The 22,018-nt window shown below is 42.5% G+C and overlaps 1 protein-coding gene across 2 annotated transcripts in view; it reads right to left on the bottom strand.

Moving 5' to 3' along the window:
* KDM3B (lysine demethylase 3B) overlaps positions 1 to 22,018 on the bottom strand; it is a 78,852-nt gene that overhangs the window by 46,572 nt on the left and 10,262 nt on the right. For both annotated transcript variants that reach the window (XM_020789904.3, XM_020789894.3), the window contains exons 2-9: positions 20,663 to 20,830; positions 20,084 to 20,197; positions 18,919 to 19,024; positions 16,517 to 16,641; positions 13,195 to 13,263; positions 11,668 to 12,246; positions 6,599 to 7,838; positions 4,368 to 4,569 (exon numbers count right to left, since the gene is read on the bottom strand). In XM_020789904.3, coding sequence (XP_020645563.2) covers positions 4,368 to 4,569; positions 6,599 to 7,838; positions 11,668 to 12,246; positions 13,195 to 13,263; positions 16,517 to 16,641; positions 18,919 to 19,024; positions 20,084 to 20,197; positions 20,663 to 20,830 — 2,603 coding nt within the window. The remainder of the gene's footprint in view (positions 1 to 4,367; positions 4,570 to 6,598; positions 7,839 to 11,667; positions 12,247 to 13,194; positions 13,264 to 16,516; positions 16,642 to 18,918; positions 19,025 to 20,083; positions 20,198 to 20,662; positions 20,831 to 22,018) is intronic.

The following is a 22,018-nucleotide window of genomic DNA, read 5'->3' on the forward strand; positions in this document are numbered from 1 at the left end:
TAGGAGGAGAATCTTTATCTAACTCCTCAACTGAAGCTTCCGAGTCAGTTGTATAAGCCTCCTCTGGGCCTGGAGATGGAGTAAACTATCGGGGCTGAGGTTCTCAAAAGGGAGCAGTCAGGTAAAATGTTGTCCTCAACCCCAGGCAAAGGGGTAGCTGGAATCGAGTCCGCAGGAGGGCGCTGTGTAGGTGCCGGCACTAAGCGAGACTGAGTTGTCAGGATGGGAAGAGAGGGCTCATCCATTGCAGGCACGTGAGCCCTCAGGAAAGGTTCGCGTACAGGCTCGTCCTCTGGATAGAAGTAGGTGCCTGGATGCCGTTGATATCAAGGAGAAGACGGTGGAGGAGAATAGCAGCCATAATATTGGGACCACTGATGAAACCTGTAGAAGTCACAGTTATAAGGTGCCCGATACCTATGCTGACCAAGCCCGAATTCTTTGGGCTCAAAGAAATTCTCATAGTTATCCCAGTGAGATCTGGGGCAGTCTCGACGAGAGGAGAAGTCCTCCGGACAGAGATGCTGATGGCGGTATCTCTTCGGCTCAGGCGCTGGTTCCAGGTGCCTCATCTTTTGCATCTTCTTCTTAGGCATCTCGGCTAGAGATGTAGGCGGAGATGGAGACGTCTGTCTCAACATCGTGCCAAGTATAGAGCCAGGGCTGATTTGCGCCACCAACTGAACCTCCACAGAGGTGTCCGCCCAATCTGGGGAAAGGGACAAGGTGCAGAGATGTGAAGCCCGACATATTTTCATCTCCCAATGGCATGCTCGGGCCCAAAGAGCCTCTTTGCGGTCAGGGCCAAAGTGGGGGAGACAGCAAGGCAACAGGCAGTGCGCCTGAGGGCTTCTGGGGCAACTTCCTCTTCTTTTTTGGCACTGAAGCTGAGGCCACTAACTTCGAGCCTGAGGATGACACCTGCAGATTTTAAAGCCTATTTGGGCAAAGAGGCTGGAGCCAACAAAGTCTCGACCGGAGTAAATTGTGGCAGCTCCATGACCGGCTCTCGGCACGGGCACAGAGATTTTCGCTATAAAAACGAACACAAACGCTGGTGACTCTGTTTTAAAGCCGGTTTGGTAAATCCTTTACAAACAGCACACAATGCTGGCTGGTACTCCTCTCCTAGACAAAATAAACACCAGGAATGCCCATCTGAAAGGGGAACTTTATTCGGACAAGAGGAGCAATGCTTAAAGGGGCCCGACGAGGCCATAAACAAGCCCCAAACGACAAACAAAAAGACAAGTAGTTATATGATTTCTTTGCCAAACTCACAAACCAAACGAATCGTCAACACTCCAAAATCATAGAAATCGGGAGGTCGAAGCAGTAAAATGAGGAAAAGGAAAGAACGCAAGGAGAAAGCTTTGAGATGCTGCTACAGAAATGGAACTGAGGCACTTGGTGCCGGGGTGGGGTTATAGGCAGCGTGTGGGAGGTCCCAGCACCAAGTGCCTGAGCTCTAGAAGGTTTCGAGATCACTCTGTGCAGGCGCATGTTAACCCATTAGTGTGCATTCACAGAGATCACGAAGAAGCAGCAGATGCTCCCTACCTTTGTTGTTGGGTAAAAATCTGACCGGAATGAGCCATTTTCCCACAACACAGACCTTATTCTAAGATCCCAAGTCCCACATTTCCTTGCCTTTTCAGGCTCTTCCAAAACTATCCAGGAAGAATAATTTAAGATGAACAAACATTGGGTAAAATAGATGTTTTATTCTTGCTACTTCTCTTCATTCTTATACAAATAATTAACAGATGGCCAACTTATGCATTTCCATGTAGGGAGAATTGCTATTTAGGACTATGAGATAGGTACATATTACTATTTTTAAACACATAAATATACTACTTTACCATTCAAAAGTGCCAAACTGGTTTTAAGTTTGTTTGACAATATTTTTTAAACATTAATTTCCTGCTGAGCCTTTTAAATATACTGCCATCTTAAAACTCTCTGCATCTTTGGGGAGCTACAGGAAATTTTACTAGCATAGGTGATAAGCATCAAGCAATGAAGGATTCTACAGCAAGAAATGATATAACGTTTCCAAAAAAAGTGATGTACTTATAATGACACTTCCATGAAAAGTGTGTCCATTTTATAGGATATATTGGTTCAAAATCAATGCTGTTTAAAAAACAGCTGTTACTCTTAAGTACTCTATTGTTTACACTATATTGGAAGCTGCCTAGAGTGGTCTTATAAGCCAGATGGGCAGGGTATAAATCAAATAAATAAATATCAAAAAAAGAAAGAATAATACATAAACACAACTTATTAATAACAATCTTCCCATTTGGTAATCTATGTGTTTCCTGTATATCAGTTATTTGTTTTTTACATCTTGCTTTGCAACTACAATAAAATTCAGGAGATAATCAAAAGCTTCTGATTAGACATGGGGGTATTCATATTTGTATACGAATACCCCCCCATAGGTGGACATAATGAGGGTCTGCCCCCTCCAGAGCTTGCGGTCAATTAGCCACTCCTGGCAGAAGGTGGGACAATGAGCATTTCTGCCAAGTCGAAGAGTGGCTGGCCAACTGTGAAGCCCACAGCAACAGCAGACTGTGAGTAGACAGTCCCTGGGGCTGGACCTTCATTATGTTCACCTGTGGGGGGGTATTCATATACGAATACAAATATCCCCATCTCTATTTAATCAATAAGAACACAATTCAATCACGTGGGCTGGACTGTGGATAACTTTCTAAGAACTTTCTAAGAAAAAGGATGGTAATTATTATGAATGAAAGACTTCTTTGTAATCTAGAAAGTAAATGTCCACACTGATTGATAATGTTGAGTCGCAAAAATAAATATATCCCTATGTTTAAAACATGTGCCTCAGAAATTAAATACCTTCCCCTATACAGTGGTGCCTCGCTTAGCGATTGCTTCGTTTAACGATGTATTCACTTTGTGATGGGTTTCTTTGAGGAATTTTCTGCATCGTTTAACAATGTTCTCTATGGGGGAATTTCATTTAACGATGTCCGTTTTTGCTAATTTAAAACTGTCTTAAAATGTTTGAAACCTGTTTTAAATGCTTGGAATAGTTAGTCCACCTTGTGAAACATGTGCAAACTTAATTTGGCTTTGTTCTGAGTCTTCGTCAATTTTTGGTGATTTTTTTGTTTTCCCCTCATTGAAAGGCATTGGACGGACAGTTCAATGGATTTAAATGGGGAAAACAAAAAATCACCAAAAATTAACGAAGATTCAGAACAAAGCCAAATTAAGTTTGCACATGTTTCACAAGGTGCACTACCGATTCCAAGCATTTAAAACAGGTTTCAAACATTTTAAGTCACTTAAAAATGAGCAAAAACAGACACTGGAAAGCCACTGAAATGCATTGAGTCAGCTTCAATGTATTTCAATAGCTTTCCGATGGGGGAAATATTGTTTCACTTAGCAATGTTTCCTATGGGGATTTTCGCTTAAGGACGGTAATCCGTTCCCATTGGAACGGATTAATCGGTTTTCAATGCATTCCTATGGGAAATGGTGTTTCGCTTAGCGATGTTCTCCCATAGCGATGTGTTTTTTTTGGAACCAATTAACATTGTTAAGTGAGGCACCACTGTATTTCATTATTTTATACAGAGAATGTGGTTTTTATTCAGAAATTCAATTGGGTTTCACAGTGTCATAATCAAGTTTCAAAAATTCAGTTACTTTCTCTAATGTTCAGTATTCTCTACAGAAAACTAGGCTTGAACTTAGTGATTAGAATTCCTCTCATGGATTTAGGTAATGCATACATCATGGTAGCAAAAGTGCCACTAATTAACAACATGCTAGGAGCATTCTTAGTAATATCCCAATCTTATGACATGACATACGACTAGAAATGCCAGCAGCAATTCATGCCACAATTCATAATTACATTTACAGCTCCCTAAATCCACAACAAGACTCTGGCCAGTGTCTGACTGATTTGGTTCTAAATGTGAAATTCACTACATCTGTATTATAATTACATTCTTATATAATTACATTTCACTGTAAAACCCAAGTTTTGTTGCATAGTATCTGGCTTTTTCCACAAAGAAAAGATCCAATCTGAACTAGTTTTTTTGGGGAGAAAGAGAACTTTTAAAATCTTTCTATTCATCTGCACATTCATTCATGTCACTTTCCCATGAGGTATGATGCACAGATCTCAGAAGCTGTAATGAAAATGATAGCTGTTACTACAGAAAGTACACCAAAACTGAAAAAGATTATGTTACTTACAAAATTACATCAAATAAATAAATAAATAAATAAATAAATAAATAATGAAAAGAGCACTTCTTTAGTCATCAACAAACAGAAGTAAAGGCAAACCCAGACACTGTCATTACCTGCGGAAATGAAAGAAGCGACAGGCTACAGTGGAATCATCCTGTTCCTGTTCCTTGAATTTCCTGTAGCGTTCCAAGCGGCATTCTCGGCACTTGTGAAGATGTGGGGCTACATTGATGCAGGAGCCATCCTGGAGGAAGGGTTCCCCTGACTGCTTCAGCTTCCTCACCTTACTCATGTCTTTGAGTACAGACTGACCAACTATGAAACAAAGCAATGGTTAGAGTACTCAAACTACAAGGGGAAAGGGTGCCATATTCCAAGTCATATACAGTATATCTAACCTTAAATCCTACAAAAATGTAGGCTTAATCAGGATGTAATGAACTTGTTTTCTTCAGATCTTGTTGAACTTGATTTCCATAATCCCTAGGCAGTATGACCCATGATGTAGTATGATAGGAATGGAGGACCAAAGACTCCTCATCCCCACCCTGCACAGAGACTACAGTTCCCATAGTGCTCTTGTACCCACCTGGCATTCGTGTACAAGATATGTCTTTTGCATAAGAATCAAAGTGTGTAGGCCTAACCTAAGCACTCTATACCATATAATGTCACAGCCTGGGTTATATACATACAAGTCCTAACTAAACCAAACATCCAATATGCAAACATCAGGTAAAGACAGTTGTGGATATGAGCAAACTGCTACAATGTCTTTAGAATCTATCTCTACTCTCCCTCTATATATATCTTATGTATTTATACTAAAAATCCTTAACCCATGGCAGACAGTTTAGCCAGTTTAAGCTGCACAAAACCTAGATTCAATCAGGGAGTACATTTAAAGCAGTAATCTCTAAGCTTCCATTTATTTCATGCACACAACTCTATCAATGATCAAGTCTCATCAAGTCCCATGGTCTCAGAAACAGGTCAACAAGTCAACAGTTTTAAAAAATATTTAAAGCAAAAATGTTAATACTGTCATCAGAATATGAACTGCTTGAGGATATAGACAGATGAGGACTGTGTGTCCCCCCCCCCCAGGCTTAATTGAATAGGAATGCACACAGAGTAATACTGGAATGATGAATCAATGAAATGAGGAACATCAAACACATAAACATTTATCTCATTGGATAAACTTACCAACATGATCTTGCCTTCAATGTTTCTGAGTTATTGTTTTTATGGTTATTTTTTATGATAAAAGTGGTTAGGAATTGTCTACAGAACACCAAACAACCAACTGGTATATTTACATTTTGCCAATTTCCTTGTGCTTTTCATACTTTTTCTTCCAATACTTTTTTCCTGTCCCTATACAGTACATTGCTCTTCTCCAAACACACAGGTGTTCCCCCATTTTCTACTAAAATTTCTGCAGAACAACCCCACTGTGAAACGTGGAAAAATTAGAAGAGTTTTATACAACAGAATTCATTTACAGGCTAAAATTCTGTTGCTCCTTGCAATAAGTTGCACTGAAGTACATCCGCTGAATCAATGGAACTTACAGGAGTTGACTCATCAAATCCCCACTGATTCAATGGGCCTACTCTACTATGACTTGCTATAATGAACAACAGGATTTCAGCCATAGTTTATTCTTTTTCTTAAATGACAGAATTTATATCAAGAAAAGTGAAACATCACTTCCTGGACTAACTGTGGTTCCAAAAAAGCTCTATTCTCTTCCTTAAGACCTGGTTGTCAGAGTACATAGATTTCCCCACTTTCCTTGCTATCTAGGAGGGCAAGCACTGCCTGTTCTGAGTGTGTGAGTTGCTACATTCAATCAGGAAAAGCATGAAGGAATCCTGTTAATTCTCATCCATGAACAAAGATGACAGTACCACTCCTCACCCACAATGGGACAGCAAAACGAATACCAAGGGGAATCCCCATTTTCTGTCAGCCAATGTAAATAACAGTGATTCCATCTGATCACAGTTGAAACAACTTTTCCAGCCCAATACTAAAATGTCAGGAACTGGATCTGGGATCTTCTGTCTAGAAAGGTTATGCTCTACATTAAGCTACAACCCTTTTCACTTACTGATTATCTGAGAACTCTTAATTTATTTTTCTTCTTGCTATCGTCCTCTGGACATATTATTATTAAAACCAATTTTCACCTGAAATGGTTCCCTGATTGGCTTACAGAGGAGAGATTCACAGAAGCATGGACATGACACAAATGACCATAAAAACACATGCAAATACAGAACCAAGTAGCCCATTTTTCACCTTTCCCCAAAGGCTAGCCTTTAAAAACCTTCACCTTTCAGGGGGGCTGTGCGAGGCCTGCCCTTGGGGGTCTGTTTCCCTTTTCCCTTGCCCATTAACAGTTCAGCATTCCGCTCGCCATTGGAACCAAGTTTCCCAATCAGATGCTCTGGGATTCCCTTGAGACAAGCTTTGGTGTGCAGCTGCTCCTCAGAATCACTCATATCAGAGAGGTCGCTATTGGTGCTAGAATCAGAATCCTGCTTAGATGGCATGCTTCGCTCATCTAAAGAGAATCTTTTCACTGTTTCAAAGGGGGCTTTGTTCTCCAATGGTAGTTCCGCCTGTGAAGAGAAAAAGCCAGCCGGATGTCTGCCAAACACATTAGAAAAAGTTTTCATAAGAGGATTGTCCTGTTGTCCAGGCCCAACAGATGGCTTTTCTTCTGTTGGACTGGAGGAGAGTGTGGGCATTTCAATAGGTTGTGTCAGGCTGCCAATAGGCGAGCTGGAACGGCCATTCCCCAGGGTAGACGAACTCTGAGCACCAGCGAAGAGAGTTGAACTAGGTACTCCAGACAGCATCTTGGAGGAATCTGTTGTTATGAATAAACTTTTCTTTTTAGCTAGAGAGTCACTTGATGTGTGCAAATCTGGCCAGCCAGAAACTGTCTTGGAACCAAGAACTGAAGAGGGACTAACAGACACTCCAGGCTGAGATGAGGATGCAAAGCTACTGAAAGGACTGGGTTCCGATTTTTCTGTAAATGCCAGAAAAGGATTTGAGGGCTCCTCTCGTGACAGTTTGGGGGGTTGCAGAAAGAGATTCTCATGATTTTCAGGAGGTCGCGAACTCACAAGATTTCGTGGAAAAGCCGGAGTAAGGGTGGGCATGGACTCTACCGGCAGCTTCTGGTCCACAGAACTGCCCAAATGAGTCCCAACTTTAGCTTCTCCTGCAAGACCTTTGCAGATGCCCACACTCAGGCTCTCTGAATTTTTTTTTAAGGAGTCCTCACTTGACGGTTCTTCAGTCAGATTCTCTGACAAAGCTGTGAAGTAGTTGCTGGAGGGAAGATTCTGGGACATACACTGAAAAAACAAGTTCTTTGACAAATCAGAATCTTTCTGAATCTCATGACCAGTGTTACTGACAAATGAAAATCCAACAGGCTTTTTCTCTGAACTTATCACTCCATTGGACTGGCTTCGACCACTGTCAAACACTGAAGGATGAGAAGCACTGGAGTGTGCCACTCCAAAACCCGGAGAGGCCAACATAGAGTTTGGGGAACTCTGAAACAAAATAAGACATCAACTAGTTTTCCTTTCAAAATCTACAATTCAAAGCACTCTCATTGTGTATATTAAAACTTTTATCAACACAAACTTATTTACTTATTTTTATTCACTTTATTTCTGTCCTGCCTTTCTCCAGAAAAGACAGTTCTTTTACCAGTTATTCAGTTTATACCATATCATACTGAACACACCTAACACTGTCCAACAAACATTCTGTTAAGACTGCAAAAATTAACTGGTTAGTCGTATAATTTCTAAATACACACATGAATGCATCTGATAGAGAAGAAATACCTACTAGCTTTAATGAGTTCATCTAATCCAGAATGGTATAGTGGTTCAAGTGCTGAACTGGGACTTGGGAGATCCAGGTTCTAATCTTCACTGAGCCACGAAACTCCCTAATTGACCATGGGCCAGTCATGCACTTTCAGTCTGACTTACTTCACAGGGCTACTATGAAGAGGGAGGGGGAAACGAGAGAACTACCAAGTATGCCACACTGCCTTCTCACCGGAGCAAAGGCAGAATCTGAAGGTATGTTATGATTAACAAATAATAATGGTATATTTCAAATACTTTGCCAACAGAACTATTTCTCCTTTCAGGGCCCCTATAGCCTGGTGACCTACTCAGAAACCTTCTCTGGGCAGTTTTCCAGCACTCCAGAGTCTTTGGCTGGGGTGATAATGGTAGTGGTGGGGCTGTGCAGGAAGAAGGGATCCTCGCCTCTCAGTTCTAACAGATTCTGGTAGTGTTGTAGCAGAGGGCCATTATAATCCTTCTTGATACCGTAATTTTATCTTCAGTTTCTGAAGATACAGTGGTGCCTCGCATAACAGGCGCCCCGTTTAACGACAAATCCGCATAGCAACGATGTCTCCTATGGGGGAAAATCGCTTTGCGACGATCGGTAAGCTGTTTCGCTTACCGATTTTCGCATAGCGATGATTTTTCCTCAGCTGATCGGCAGTTCCAAAATGGCCGCCGGGTAAAACAGGGACGGATTCCTCGCTTACCGGGCAGCTAAAATGGCCGCCGTATGGAGGATTTTCGCTTAAAAGGTAAGTTTTAAGCCCATAGGAATGCATTGAAGGGGTTTCAATGCATTCCTATGGTTTTTTTTATTTTGCATAGCGACGAATCCGTATAGCGACGATTTTTGCTGCACGGATTATCGTCGCTATGCGGGGCACCACTGTATATTCTGTAACGTGTCAATGTGCATGCTGAAACTATCCTGATTTATTTTATTTTATTTAAAATGTCTACCTTGCCTTTCTCCCAAAAATGATCCAAGGCAGCCTACAGTATTAAAAATAAATAGTATAAAAGCTAAAGACAATAAATTATTAGAGTATTTAAAAAAAGAATAAAACAAGTATCATATAAAAAACTCACAGAAAAAAATAATTAAAACACATTTTAAAAAACCAACAAAAAGAAAACAGTTCCATTTAAAAAAATTTTAGACAAAACCCAGTCAATAGAGGAAAGCCTGACTGAAGAGAAATGTCGTTGCTTGCTTGCAGAAGGATAGGAAAGATGGGATCAACCTTGTTTTCTGTAGGAGGGAGCAACAGAGAAGCCCCTCTCTTGTGTCGGGGGGGGGGCAAGATAAAAATCTAATTGATTTAAATCACATTTTAATTAATCATTTTTTAAAATGAAAGTGGCAAGACCAAGAGAAAGAACTTCCTGATGATGTTAACACCTGGGAAGATTTAACTGGGAATCACAGTCCTTGAGCCAGCTTGGGCACAAGGCACTTCGGACTTGGTAGGTCAAAACAAGCACTCTGAATTGTGCCTGGAAATGGATCAGCAGGCAGTGAAGTTGCTGTTAACAGGGGGGTTATGTGATCCTGGTCATCTGCCTGTTAACAATCTGGCTGCAGAATTTTGGATCTGCTGAAGTTTCCAAATACTTTCCAAAGGCAGCCCCCCATAAAACATGTTACAGTAATCCAGCCAGGATGTAACTAAGGCATATGTCACTCTGGCCAAAGGAACAGGTACAACTGGCACAACAGTTTCAATTGTGCAAATACACTTCTGGCCACTGCTCAAAGCCAGGCAATCCAGGCTCAGGGATTAATCCAGGAGCAATCTAAGCTCCACACATGTCTTCAGAGGAGTACTACCCCACCCAGCACAGGTTGGATCCTGTTCCCTCATCTGCCTTTCAAGTGACCAGGTACACCTCTGTCTTGTTTGAATAAAATTTCAGTTTATTCACCCTCATCCAGTCCATTACTGATTCCAGATGGAAAGGAGACAGAGTTGAGTGTCATCCGCATACTTCTGACACAAAACCCCAAACAACTTATCCCAACAGTTTTATGTAGATGTTGAATAGCATAGGGCAACGGTTCCCAACCTTTTTCGGACCGCGGACTGGCTGTGCGCTCTCTCGGGTGCATGCACGAAGCAGTGGGGGCGCCTGCCCGCCCACCCCTTGGTGTGGGGACTCTGGCGCATGCACGAAGCGGTGCGGAAGCGCTGGCATGCGCGCACATGCACAAAGCAGCTGTGTGGAGGGGAGTGTTTCAGGGGGACGGGAGGTCTGTCTTCATGACCCGGTCCGGCCACAGACCAGCACCGGGCTGTGGACTGGGGGTTGACAACCTCTGGCATAGGGGACAAAACAGAACCCTGAGTCAGGTTGTCAAGCAGGAGTCCCCCAGCACATCTTCTGAGTTCTCTTCTTCAGGAAGGACTGGAGCCACCATAAAACAGCGCCGCCAAGTAGTATCCCAGAAGGATACTTTGGTCAATGGTATCAAAAGCTGTTGGGAAGTCCAGCAGAACCAAAAGGGACATATTCCCTCTGTTCAGTTCCCAATGTAGGTCATCCACCAAGGTAACTAAAGCAGTCTCTGTCCCATAACCACGCCTGAAGTCAGACAGAAATGGATGTAGATAATCCGTCTCATCCAGGAATCTCTGGAGCTGAGAAATCAGTCCACTCTAGCACCTTGCCGAAGAATTGAACTTTATTTATTTAATTTGTTTAAAATATTTTTATCCCACTTTTCTCATTAAAGGACCTTTTAGAGGCTAGCTGGTACAGTGGTGCCTCGCTTAATGGCGATAATCTGTTCCAGGAAAATGGCTGTCAAGCGAAAACATCGTAAAGTGAAAATAAAAAACCTTTCATTGCGTTCCAATGTGCTTAAAACTCACTGTCCAGCGAAGATCCTCCATACGGCCGCCATTTTCGCTGCCTGTATAGCGAGGAATCTGTCCCTAAACACAGCGGGGAGCCATTTTAGTTACCCGGCGGCCATTTTGAAACCGCCAATCAGCTGTTTAAAAATCATTGTTTTGGAAGAATCGGTTCCCGAAGCAAAGCAAAATTCCCCCATATAGACCATCTTTTTGCGATCGCAAAAAGATCGTTGTAAAGCGGATTTGTTGTAATGCGGGACAATCGTAAAGCGAGGCACCACTGTAATTATCTAATACCATAGGATCCAAGCAGGGTTTTATCAGTAACGGTCTTCTTACTGCTTCCTTTAAGCATGCTTTAAGCATGCTTGAATCTTACTCTGTTTCAGGGAAGCATTCATCACTCCTACTACCCTTAACATATCTATATGATCCTAACATCCCACGTCGGTGTTTTCAGTACTTTAGCTTTGAAAAAGCATGCATTCACAGATTTCAGGACTCCTATCTTTCCCACTGCACCTTCGTATACATCATCAAGAGAGTTATTAAAAGAACTAAAATGAGATAATGTATGCAAAGTGTTTGAACACAATGAAGTGTTACACAAATGCCTAATACTACTAAAATAATGCTGACTATAGACAACTTACCTCTCCTGGGGCCTGCAAGTGGCCCATTTTCTGTTTTTCTTGTCCAGTAACTGCTGACAAGACAGTGTCAGAGGTCCGCGCAGTAGCTGACGCTGGCCCCACAGTAGTAATCACTGCAGGGACAGCCGATGGGCCTTGACTGGCCTGTTCTAAGGATTTTACCACTTCTTGACTTCCAGCTCCACTCAGTAGTGCTTGGGCAGTAGCTGAAGAAAAGGAAGTGAAGGGCATGGTTGTGTCACCACTTACTGGCTCATCCTGCACCACAAGAGTTCGACCGTTCTCCTTTGTGTATGTGGCAAAACGAACATTACGATTAATTTGAGGAACAAATGGTGGAAGCTGCTTGGCTTTTGGATCCAGAGTCATGTCACCGCTGATGCTTCCTTTCCAAGCTCCCCTGGCTGCCTCAACTCCATCATTTCCATTACTATCCATTTCACCCCTCTCCTTCAGTTTCTTTGTAGCATGGTCACATCCAGCTTCAGAAGCATTTCTTCTCCTTCGTCCATCTTTCCCTTCCGTATTCTCTCTCTTCTTCTTCCCTTTTGATGATTTAGCTCCCTTTACAGAGCCTCCCTATAACAAATAAAAAGCATACATGAGTCAGCAAAATGCTATCATCTTCATCAATATGAAGATTCTAAGAAACTGAGATATTCAACTAATGCAATACTGCTTCAAATACAGTGGGATCTTGACTTGAGAACTTAATCCGTATTGGAAGGCAGTTCTCAAGTCAAAAAGTCTGTAAGTCAAGTCTCCATTGACCTACAGTGCATTGAAAACTGATTAATCTCGTAATAGGCCGTTTTTGTTCCATTTTGGTTTTTTTCTGGTCTGTAAGTCAAATCTCAGTCTGCAAGTCAAACCTAAATTTTGCGGCCAGAGAAGTCTGTAACTCAAAAAGTCTGTAAGTCAAGCCGTCTGTAAGTCAAGGGTCCACTGTAACCCATTTCAATATGATCATTCAAGTGTACAACAGGCTGTTTAAAATCAATTCACACTCATTTGTTCTACAGAAAAATACTAGTTGTAATTTACTTATCAAGTGAAATTCTTAAATGTACAAAATCCTGCAGATACATATAGATGAATTTCAGCTACTATGATAGGACAAGCACTTCTATTGAGATCAATCTTTTACATGAGGAGGAAAGCAACCTCTAAGTCATAGGCCTAACCAATTTAATGCAAAAATTATTTGCAGAAACCCCACCCACTCTACCCTCCAGGGCATGGAGACAAAAGTTCTTCCTGCTTCATCCAATCCATCACGGGAAGTATCTCCCTTCCAGCTAGATCTTACTAATGTCAGCTCCTGCACATCTGCAAACACTTCTTGCATGAAGAGCAGGAAGGTGCAATGAGCAATGTTGACCTCGCTTTCACCCAGCATTTGCAGATGCCAGATGAATCTTGACCTCAGGACTCAGCTGGTGCATTCAGATGTCAGCAGAGAATGCTTCACTTTTCATCCCCTCATAACCATGATACTTTATGTCATGACCTGGTAAAATACAGTACCTCATTCAAAAGCGAAGTGTCCATCACTACATGAATCAGCCGAGGATCCACTGACTTGATTTCACCTGTCTGATTTTTTTATAGAGAATTAATTAGCATGGGGGAAGAAAAAGACAATGCAAACACAAAGGACTAATAACAAAATAAATGTGAAGCCGATTTTAGCTCCCTCAATATCTTATTTTGCTAATTTCTTTCAAAGTAATGTTCCTACTGCTTCTCCATCATCACCACTCTACTTAGTAAATTTGCACTGCCTAAATCAGAACACTACAACTGTTTCCTCTATGGTTGTTGCAGGTTTTTCGGGCTGTTTGGTTGTGTTCTGAAGGTTTTTCTTCCTAACGTTTTGCCAGTCTCTGTGGCCGGCATCTTCAGAGGACAAGAGTCAGAACACTGTCTGTGCTCTGGTGCTACCCAGCCACAAGGACAGGTGATCACTGCACACAAAAGACCAGCTAATGACTCCCATCAATCACAGTGACAGATCATCCCTCCCCCTTATCAGAACAATACACCCACAAGGAAAAACACACTGATCACCATAATCACCCAATCTCCTAAAAAGTACAAAAAGCTAATACCACAATATTCAACTATCTCACAAACGGCACCAGAACACAGACAGAGTTCTGAGTCCTGTCCTCTGAAGATGTTGGCCACAGAGACTGGCGAAACATTAGGAAGACAAACCTTGAGAACACAGCCAAACAACCTGAAAAACCTACAACAACCATCAAATCCCAGTCGTGAAAGCCTTCGGGAATACTGTACATTGTTTCCTCTATGTTAGTACTAAATAGATACCAACATTATTGTCAGAGGAGATCCAGAGATTTCATAAGCAAAGTTCCAATCCTGGAATGTTTATGATTATAGCAAAGTGGGCGGTGGTGGCGGAGGCATGGCAACGGTTGCCCCAGCACACAAACCACACGTGCGTCCAGAGGGGTGGCCAGGCAGTGCAAGGCAGATGGGGCTCAGACTCCAGGAGGCCAGCCTACAGCCTCTGCCTCATGCCAGAGGAGCCGCAGCGGGGAAGGAGCCTGCGCCGGCTTGCACCATCTTGCCCGTCTGGCAGCATTGCTCACTTTGGTGTGTTCTGGGCTGCAGCTGGGGTGACACACCTCAAATCCCCAGAGTCCAGCACTGCCACCACCTCCACGCCCCCTGCAACACAGGCGCATGCATGCGAGTACCCCTCCCTACACACACACAGAGCTGAGCGCACTGGCCGGCTGGTAGCAAGATGCCCCTTTCCCCTCCCTCCCCTCCCAGGAGGCCCCAGCAAAGGGAGCCGAACAAAAGGCGAGTGCAACAGCTGGCCAGACCAGCAGTGGGCTCGCCAGGAGAGCTTTCTGACCCTGTCCCCCATGCCAAGCTGTGATCCTTGAACCCAGGACAGGCGGGCGCTTTGCAGGGGCAGCATTCCACTTAATCCGCGTGGCCCTGGGCTTGGCTTGACCTTCCTCGCTCACCTCAGGCGGGAGGCAGTGTCGGGCTGGCCAAAGTCTGCCCAAGCCCCACAAAAGCCGTGACAGGCGATTTGGTGGGGCGAAGCCAGTGGGTCCGCCTGGGGATGTGGCTGGGACACGGATCAGTCGAGCGGGGAGACGGGTGCCCACGTGCAGCCCCACCCACACCCCCTGGCTTTTGTGCACTTGCTTATTTGGCTGTCGTGGCCATGTTTTGCCTTTTACACTTCCACACATGAGCGTGACATGCCAACGGGTGAGCACAGGGGTGCCCCACTCCCCAACCAGTTCGTGCACAGAGCCTGCACCCCGCAAATGGTCAATGGTTCCAAAAAGGTTGGGGGCCACTGCCTTACAGGACTGAAAGGTCTTGTGGAGCAGCATAGAAAATGGTTTAGCAGGATGGTGGAACTGCTGAAAAATGCCTCAGCTCTGACAATTCCCAAGCAAGGAGTTCCACTGAATTAGAACTAGTTTCATTCACAAAAGAGCTACTCCAGATTCAAGAACCAGTCTACATCTCCCCAGCTATTCAATCCACAGAGTACCAAAGTTTGGATTTAATGAAAAGCAGAACTATGCTCCTAAAATACCATATTCTGCAGCTATATAAATGATTGAAATTATCCAAGTTTTTTCCACAACTGCTGAACAGTTGAGATTCCTGCCCTTTGGGGTTTTATTTTGTTCATGAGTTCTTACATCAATTTAATGGCACTTAGAATGATTTAGGACTTAGAATGATTCTTATATAGTGCCCCCCATCTACAAAGATAAATCTCCATAATTGCAATAAACAAACATTACACAGATGAACAAGAAAGTTTAGCCTAATGAAGAGAAGACTAAGAGGAGATACAGTGGTGCCCCGCATAGCGAGGTTAATCCGTTACGGATTAACCGTCGCTATGGGGAAACATCGCTAAACGGGACGCAAAATGCCATTGGAACACATTAAACTTAGTTTAATGCATTCCAATGGCTTCTGTACTCACCGTTTAGCAAAGTTTCCCCCATTCGGCAGCCATTTTCGCACCCTCGGTAAGCGAGGGCAGGGCACGAAAATGCTGAGCGTGGCCATTTTGGGTCGAGCGGCGGCCATTTTGGAGCCGCCGATCAGCTGATTTCCCGACATCGCAATGCGAAGATCAGTAAGCGAAACGCTTACCGATCTTCGCAATGCGAGTTTTGCCCATTGGGGCTGCCAGTATGCCTTTGCATTAGCGATCCCAAAAAAGGGATCGCTATGCGAATTCGTCGTTGTACGGTGCGCTCGTTATGCGAGGCACCACTGTGTATTCAGAAATGAGACATGCCTCTCTTACACCAAAGAGTAGTATTATAATGATGGAAACTACAAGAAGCAGATAATCAGCAGAACAGCAGCAACAACTCTGTCATGTAACAAGCTGTTAAACAGTGGAACAGGTTGTTTTAGATGATGGTGGTCTCCCTTTTGCTGGAAACAATTCAGAACATAACAGTTACCTGTCAGTGATGCTACAACTGAACTTAACTCTCTGGGCAGCTTACAATTTAATTAAGCAGGCTATACACTGCCCCCCCCAGTGAGCTGAGTACTCAATTTAACAACCTCAGAAGGATGGAAGACTGAGTCAACCTTGAGCTGGTTACCTTGAGCCCACTGGGAGCAAACTCAGGTCTTGGCTGCAGTACTGCAGTTTAACCACTGTGCCACAAGGCTCTTACACTCAGGACTGTACAACTTGTATTGAGGAGGAGGTTGGTTAGGTGACTCTAGCATATCTTGCAACTCTAAAATCTATGATTCTATGAACGACAGTGAGGAAATTAGACATCGGAACCCCATCAAAAAAACTTCACACCTCAGTCAAAACCACCTCCATCAGACGAGTGATAGGATCTTGACAGCTCACAACAGCAGAGACCCAGCAGTTCTCCTCCTCTGGCTGGTACACTTTCACTCTTTGACCCTGGATGGTGTAAGGACCTATGGACAGTTTCCACATGAGAATACTATCAGTCATGTCTATGCCACCACACCAAGGATTTTTTTAACAAATAAAACATTATAAATGGAAATACATTTCTTAGAAACAATAAATAAATCATGTTTCATCCAGACTTTCTGTGAAACAGGATCATACCCTTCAAATCAGGTGTGATGGAACATATGGCCCTCCAGACATTGTTGAGTTTCAACTTTCTGGCACCCTGCCAGGATGTTAGGCGCTGTAGTACAAAACAGCTGAAAGGCCATAGCACCCCAACCTACATTAGACATATCACTAGTTACCACCATGCCATGAGGTTCTGTGTTTTCATTTGCACGTCAGTTTCCAAAAACCTATATGACTGTACGTGCGTGCATGCATGCACTCCCCGGCATAGCCCAGAGACCATGAAATATGATAATTAGCATGGATACTAAGACAACTCTGGTGAAGGTGCATCCCAGACTCATTCTGTCTTCTAAATGCATTAATTAACTAAAATCAGTCTGTACCTGCAGTACCATCTGAAGCCATTAGCTGCTGGAGCAGTCCTAAATTGATAAAGGCCTGGTAGATTAATATGATATGCTGCTTTGCGGCAACCCCAACAGGAGGGGATGGAGAAACTAATGATGCCAGGTATGGTGTGGGAAGAGATTAAGCAAAGGTGAGCAGCAAAGTGGAGAAACATGAAAGAACAAAGGAGTCTCTAACCCATGAAAAGTTGCCACACTAAGCAGGTGGAGCAAAAGACCAACAGGAAAAAAAGGGAGGCAACCAGTGAGTAAAAAATTAAGGAATAGATAAGCCAGGTAAAGCTCACATAGGCAGAACAAGTAGAGGGTGAAAGGAGAGAAAGGTTAGCAAGAAAGAAAGGTGGCAGGACAGGATCGGGGAGAAAAAGATCACTAAAATGGGTGTGTGTTAATAGATTTCTGACCCAGCCAATTTTCCGCTGGTTTCCAATAAAAGATTTATGTTTATTTTGAATTTGTTACTCATTAAGGTAAAGGTAAAGGTTCCCCTTGACAATTTTTGTCCAGTTGTGTTCGACTCTAAGGGGCGGTGCTCATCCCCGTTTCCAAGCCACAGAGCCAGCGTTTTGTCCGAAGACAATCTTCCGTGGTCACATGGCCAGTGTGATTTAGACACGGAACGCTGTTACCTTCCCACTGAGATGGTCCCTATTAATCTACTCGCATTTGCATGCTTTCGAACCGCTAGGTTGGCGGGAGTTGTTACTCATTAAGAAAATACATAACATAGAAATTCCAGCTTCCTAATTACTTCTTATTCACAATTTCACATACAGAAATTTTATATTTATTTATTATGGTCAGGTGACCAGCTCACATAAAGGTAAAGGTAAAGGTTCCGCTTGACAGTTTTTGTCCAGTCGTGTTCGACTCTAGGGGGCGGTGCTCATCCCCGTTTCCAAGCCATAGAGCCAGCGTTTGTCCGAAGACAATCTTCCGTGGTCACATGGCCAGTACGACTTAGACACGGAACGCTGTTACCTTCCCACCGAGGTGGTCCCTATTTATCTACTTGCATTTGCATGCTTTCGAACCGCTAGGTTGGCGGGAGCTGGGACAAGCGACGGGAGCTCACTCCATCGCGTGGATTCGATCTTACAACTGCTTGGTCTTCTGACCCTGCAGCACAGGCTTCTGCGGTTTAGCCCGCAGCACCACCACGTCCCATGCGCCACCACGTCCCATGACCAGCTCACATACAGAAATTGAAAACACTGCAATTGGATTTTCCCTCCTGCTTGATATGCACAAATATGCCATTAGATGGATATGAAACCACTTCAGGCCATTATCAATATGTTGATGTCCAGGATCAAAACTAGATGAAGGATGATATTCAAACTACAAACTGAGTCTTAAATTTGCTACCTCAGATTTAAAACAGACTGCACCTCACATCCTGATATGCCCGATTTCAGAACACAAGTACTTCTGCAATATATCTCCACCTCCCTTTCACTCTAAAACCAATATCAAGCCATTCAAACTAGATATGCATATGCTGCCACAATACCTGCTGCAGCCCATTTCCTAAATAGCAGTAATCCTCTCCCAGGTCATCTGTAACAAGATTTGATTAATCCCTTTTCTCAGTCTGAGAAACAACATGACAAAACAAGCTTTGCAAAAGGAAGAATGGGTCTTTTAAAGCAGCTACGAAAATTTTTAAACTGTAATGAGAAGAAAAACCAAAATGAAACAGGTTTTATTTCAGGATTTACAGCCAGCTCATCTTACCTCTGCTAAATATCTCCTGAAGTTTCTGATCACCAATCAATGCATTGACAGATTCCCTCAATAGAGGTTGTTGTTGAAGAAGCTGGTTCTGCGTTTCTGTTGCCATCTGCCAGGAAAGGTTTTTTAATTAGAAAATAAATAAATAATCCTGTTCAGGAAATGGACAAGAGTCCAGGAATACAGCATGATTTCTTTGTTTCCTATTACTTCATCTTTCTTCTCCATGATAACAGAACCAAGAATTTCAGAACTGTTTCTGAAGCTGCAAGTCACTTTGATACTATTCTGGTCAGTTCCCTGACTTCTGCATACCCAGCAAGTACTTTCTGCAAAACACAGATGTGGCCAAAAGAACAACAAACACTCCTATGCATTTACTCTACATGTTTATAGTTTATTGACATATTTACTAAGGAATTAGTTTGTTAAGTAACAGAGCACAGTGAGGCTCTTTTTTCACAACACATCATTGCAACATAATATGAAAGGTTGCAATCGGAAGCCAATATTCCATAACTCAAGACTGTACAGGTAGCTGGCCTTCTCTCTGTTAGATATATGACAAACTATTTTAACTTCTACAGTGAAAAGCAACTTATTCAAAGTCATGTAATAGAGAGCTGGCTTTTCCAGCAAAACAGAATGTGAGAAGCAGTCTCAGGTGTCTGTTATCTGATCACAACATATGAAGCTCTAGAAGTTAAGTTTACTACAACTACTTGTTTTCCAGTGACTGCAACATTACAACATTATAGAGTTCTTTAAATTAAAAGGCCCCAGATGCCATGGAACTCTTCAATATATATCCAAACAAGGACCTGTTATTTGTTTTCTTTGTAGTTTGCCATGCCATATTACAAACTGATTCTGAAATTTCCCAGTTGCAAAAGCGGTTTGCCAAACAGCATGGTATCTGCTATTTGAGAATCATAAACCTCAAGTCCTCTGGGGCATATGAAAATAAGTCCACACTTCTTTGAATTAATACCAGTTAGATACGTTGCCTGTTCACTGCCTTTCTCTTCCTGCTGCCAATGAATATATCGAGGAGTAAGAAAGCTAAAGGGGAACCACATTCAAATACCAGTAACATACTGTCCTCTGAATTTTACTAAAATAAAGACAAATGAAATCTTTACCTCAAGTTCAAGCACCTCAAATTTACCTGGAAAAGACGCAATCCACTGGCATCTGAGAGGAATCGTAAGTCTCGATCTACAAGAGACTCTACTGGAACCACAGAGCCTAACCCCAGCTTATCTACTAAAGGAGTGAAAGTCTGTGAATAAGAGAACAATGAAAATGAGTATCTGAAAGCAAATTATAGCATGTTTACTTGAAATAAAACTATCAAAGATTCAGGACTTGCAAATTAATCTTCTCTCTTATTGAAGTGCTTGATACAGAAAGCATTTCCTCCCACATTTTACATGCCTTAGAAATGCTCAGTGAGTTAGGTTATCTGACTGTAGAGCCAGAGGTCCATAATTCAACTCAGCAAAATATCTCCCAGAAGAGCCAGCCTGTGTAGCCTTGGGCAAGCTGCACATTCAAAGACAGGGTGCCCCCAGAAGAAAGGAATATTAAACCACTTCTGAGTATTTTCTACGTAGAAAACTCTGGAAAGGGTTGGCATGAGTCAAGATTTGATTTGATGACATGCAAAATTAAGAAATACAATGCAGTATTTGGCATGATAGACATTCATTTGATTTAACACAACAAAAAAGGTTAAGATACTCACTAGTGCAGGCCAATGTTCAACTGATATTCTGGTTCCCTGAAGGAGAATTGGTTCATTTCGAGGTACCCAAACCAGAGACCCTTCCAGCATCAAAACTATCACTTCTTCTGCATGAACTTTTACCCAGGCATGCTGTTTCCAACTGCACCGGTCAAATTCCACAAATATCTGCAAAAGATTCCAGAATGGATTCTTTCAAACACAAAGGTGAGCAGACATTATAATCAGGCAGTCAAATGTATTTTCTTAAAGGGGGTGGAGCTTACAAATACCAGCTCAGCTTGTCTACCAAGTCTCCATCTAACAAGTATATTAATTCAACTCCTTTCTTTTAAAAATCTCCCAATTGCTTGTTTAAAGGCCAGTTCTGTTGCTTCCATTGTGGTGTGGAAGCAATTTAAAAAGGGCAGAAGTGCTTATCTTGTTTTCTCTAACATTTCTAAACTGCTGTGAGAGTGTGTTTACAAACAACAACATCTCTCTCCCAAGCTCTCTGAAAAGTACAGAAGGTTTGGGGGAGAAGTAGTCTTATCTATACAGATGTGTGGGTGAAGTAAGACACAGCTGGAAAAATGCCTGGTTTGCTTCTTATGCAAACATATCTCAGTGAGAGGAAAAAAGTTTATTTTCTTTCCAAGCACTTGTGATTTCTTCAGGAAAAGAAAAAAAGTTAGAACCTTTTCAGTCTTGTAGAAAATTCTGGAGAAGAACATAAAGAAAGCAGAAAATGCCTGCTGTTTTTGTCCTTTGTTAGTTTCATACAAATAAAAAAAAACCAGTGTGCCTCTTCCTTGAGTCTCTATAAGCAGGGGCAGACTGGAGAGGAGACAGGGGTCTTCTCTTTCAGCAAGTTTAGAGAAGGAAGAAACAGAGAATCAATATTTTGCAGAAAAACCCATTTAATCTTAGAGGGCTGTTCTCTCCCAGAAAGTTTTCAAGAGAAAAAGGAAAAGCAGGGGAAATGCCTTCTGTCATATTTAAAGTGCTACTGGAGCCTATCAAACACCACTGTCTCTTGGTAAGAGAGAAGGGCATTCACTTTAGCAAACACATAACACTGAAGATGTCCAATGATGAAAATTTTCCTTTTTATAGAAGAGCCTGAACATAATATATCAGAACCACATATCAAAGCTATCTGACATAGAGAACCAAAACCTCACATGCACAATGTCCAATCACATTAACCTAATGTGATATACTGCTGTGCAATTTAATCCTGTGCAAAATATAGCCTACATCCCTTATTGTTTCATCATCTATGAACTATATGTTGTGGAAATCTCTCTCTTTGTAAGTCTGTGTTGCTGTTTTGCATCACACACCTGGCTCTCTCTTAGTCTGAGACAACATATT

This window comes from Pogona vitticeps, chromosome 2 (assembly GCF_051106095.1).
Source record: "Pogona vitticeps strain Pit_001003342236 chromosome 2, PviZW2.1, whole genome shotgun sequence".
Lineage (NCBI taxonomy): Eukaryota > Metazoa > Chordata > Lepidosauria > Squamata > Agamidae > Pogona > Pogona vitticeps.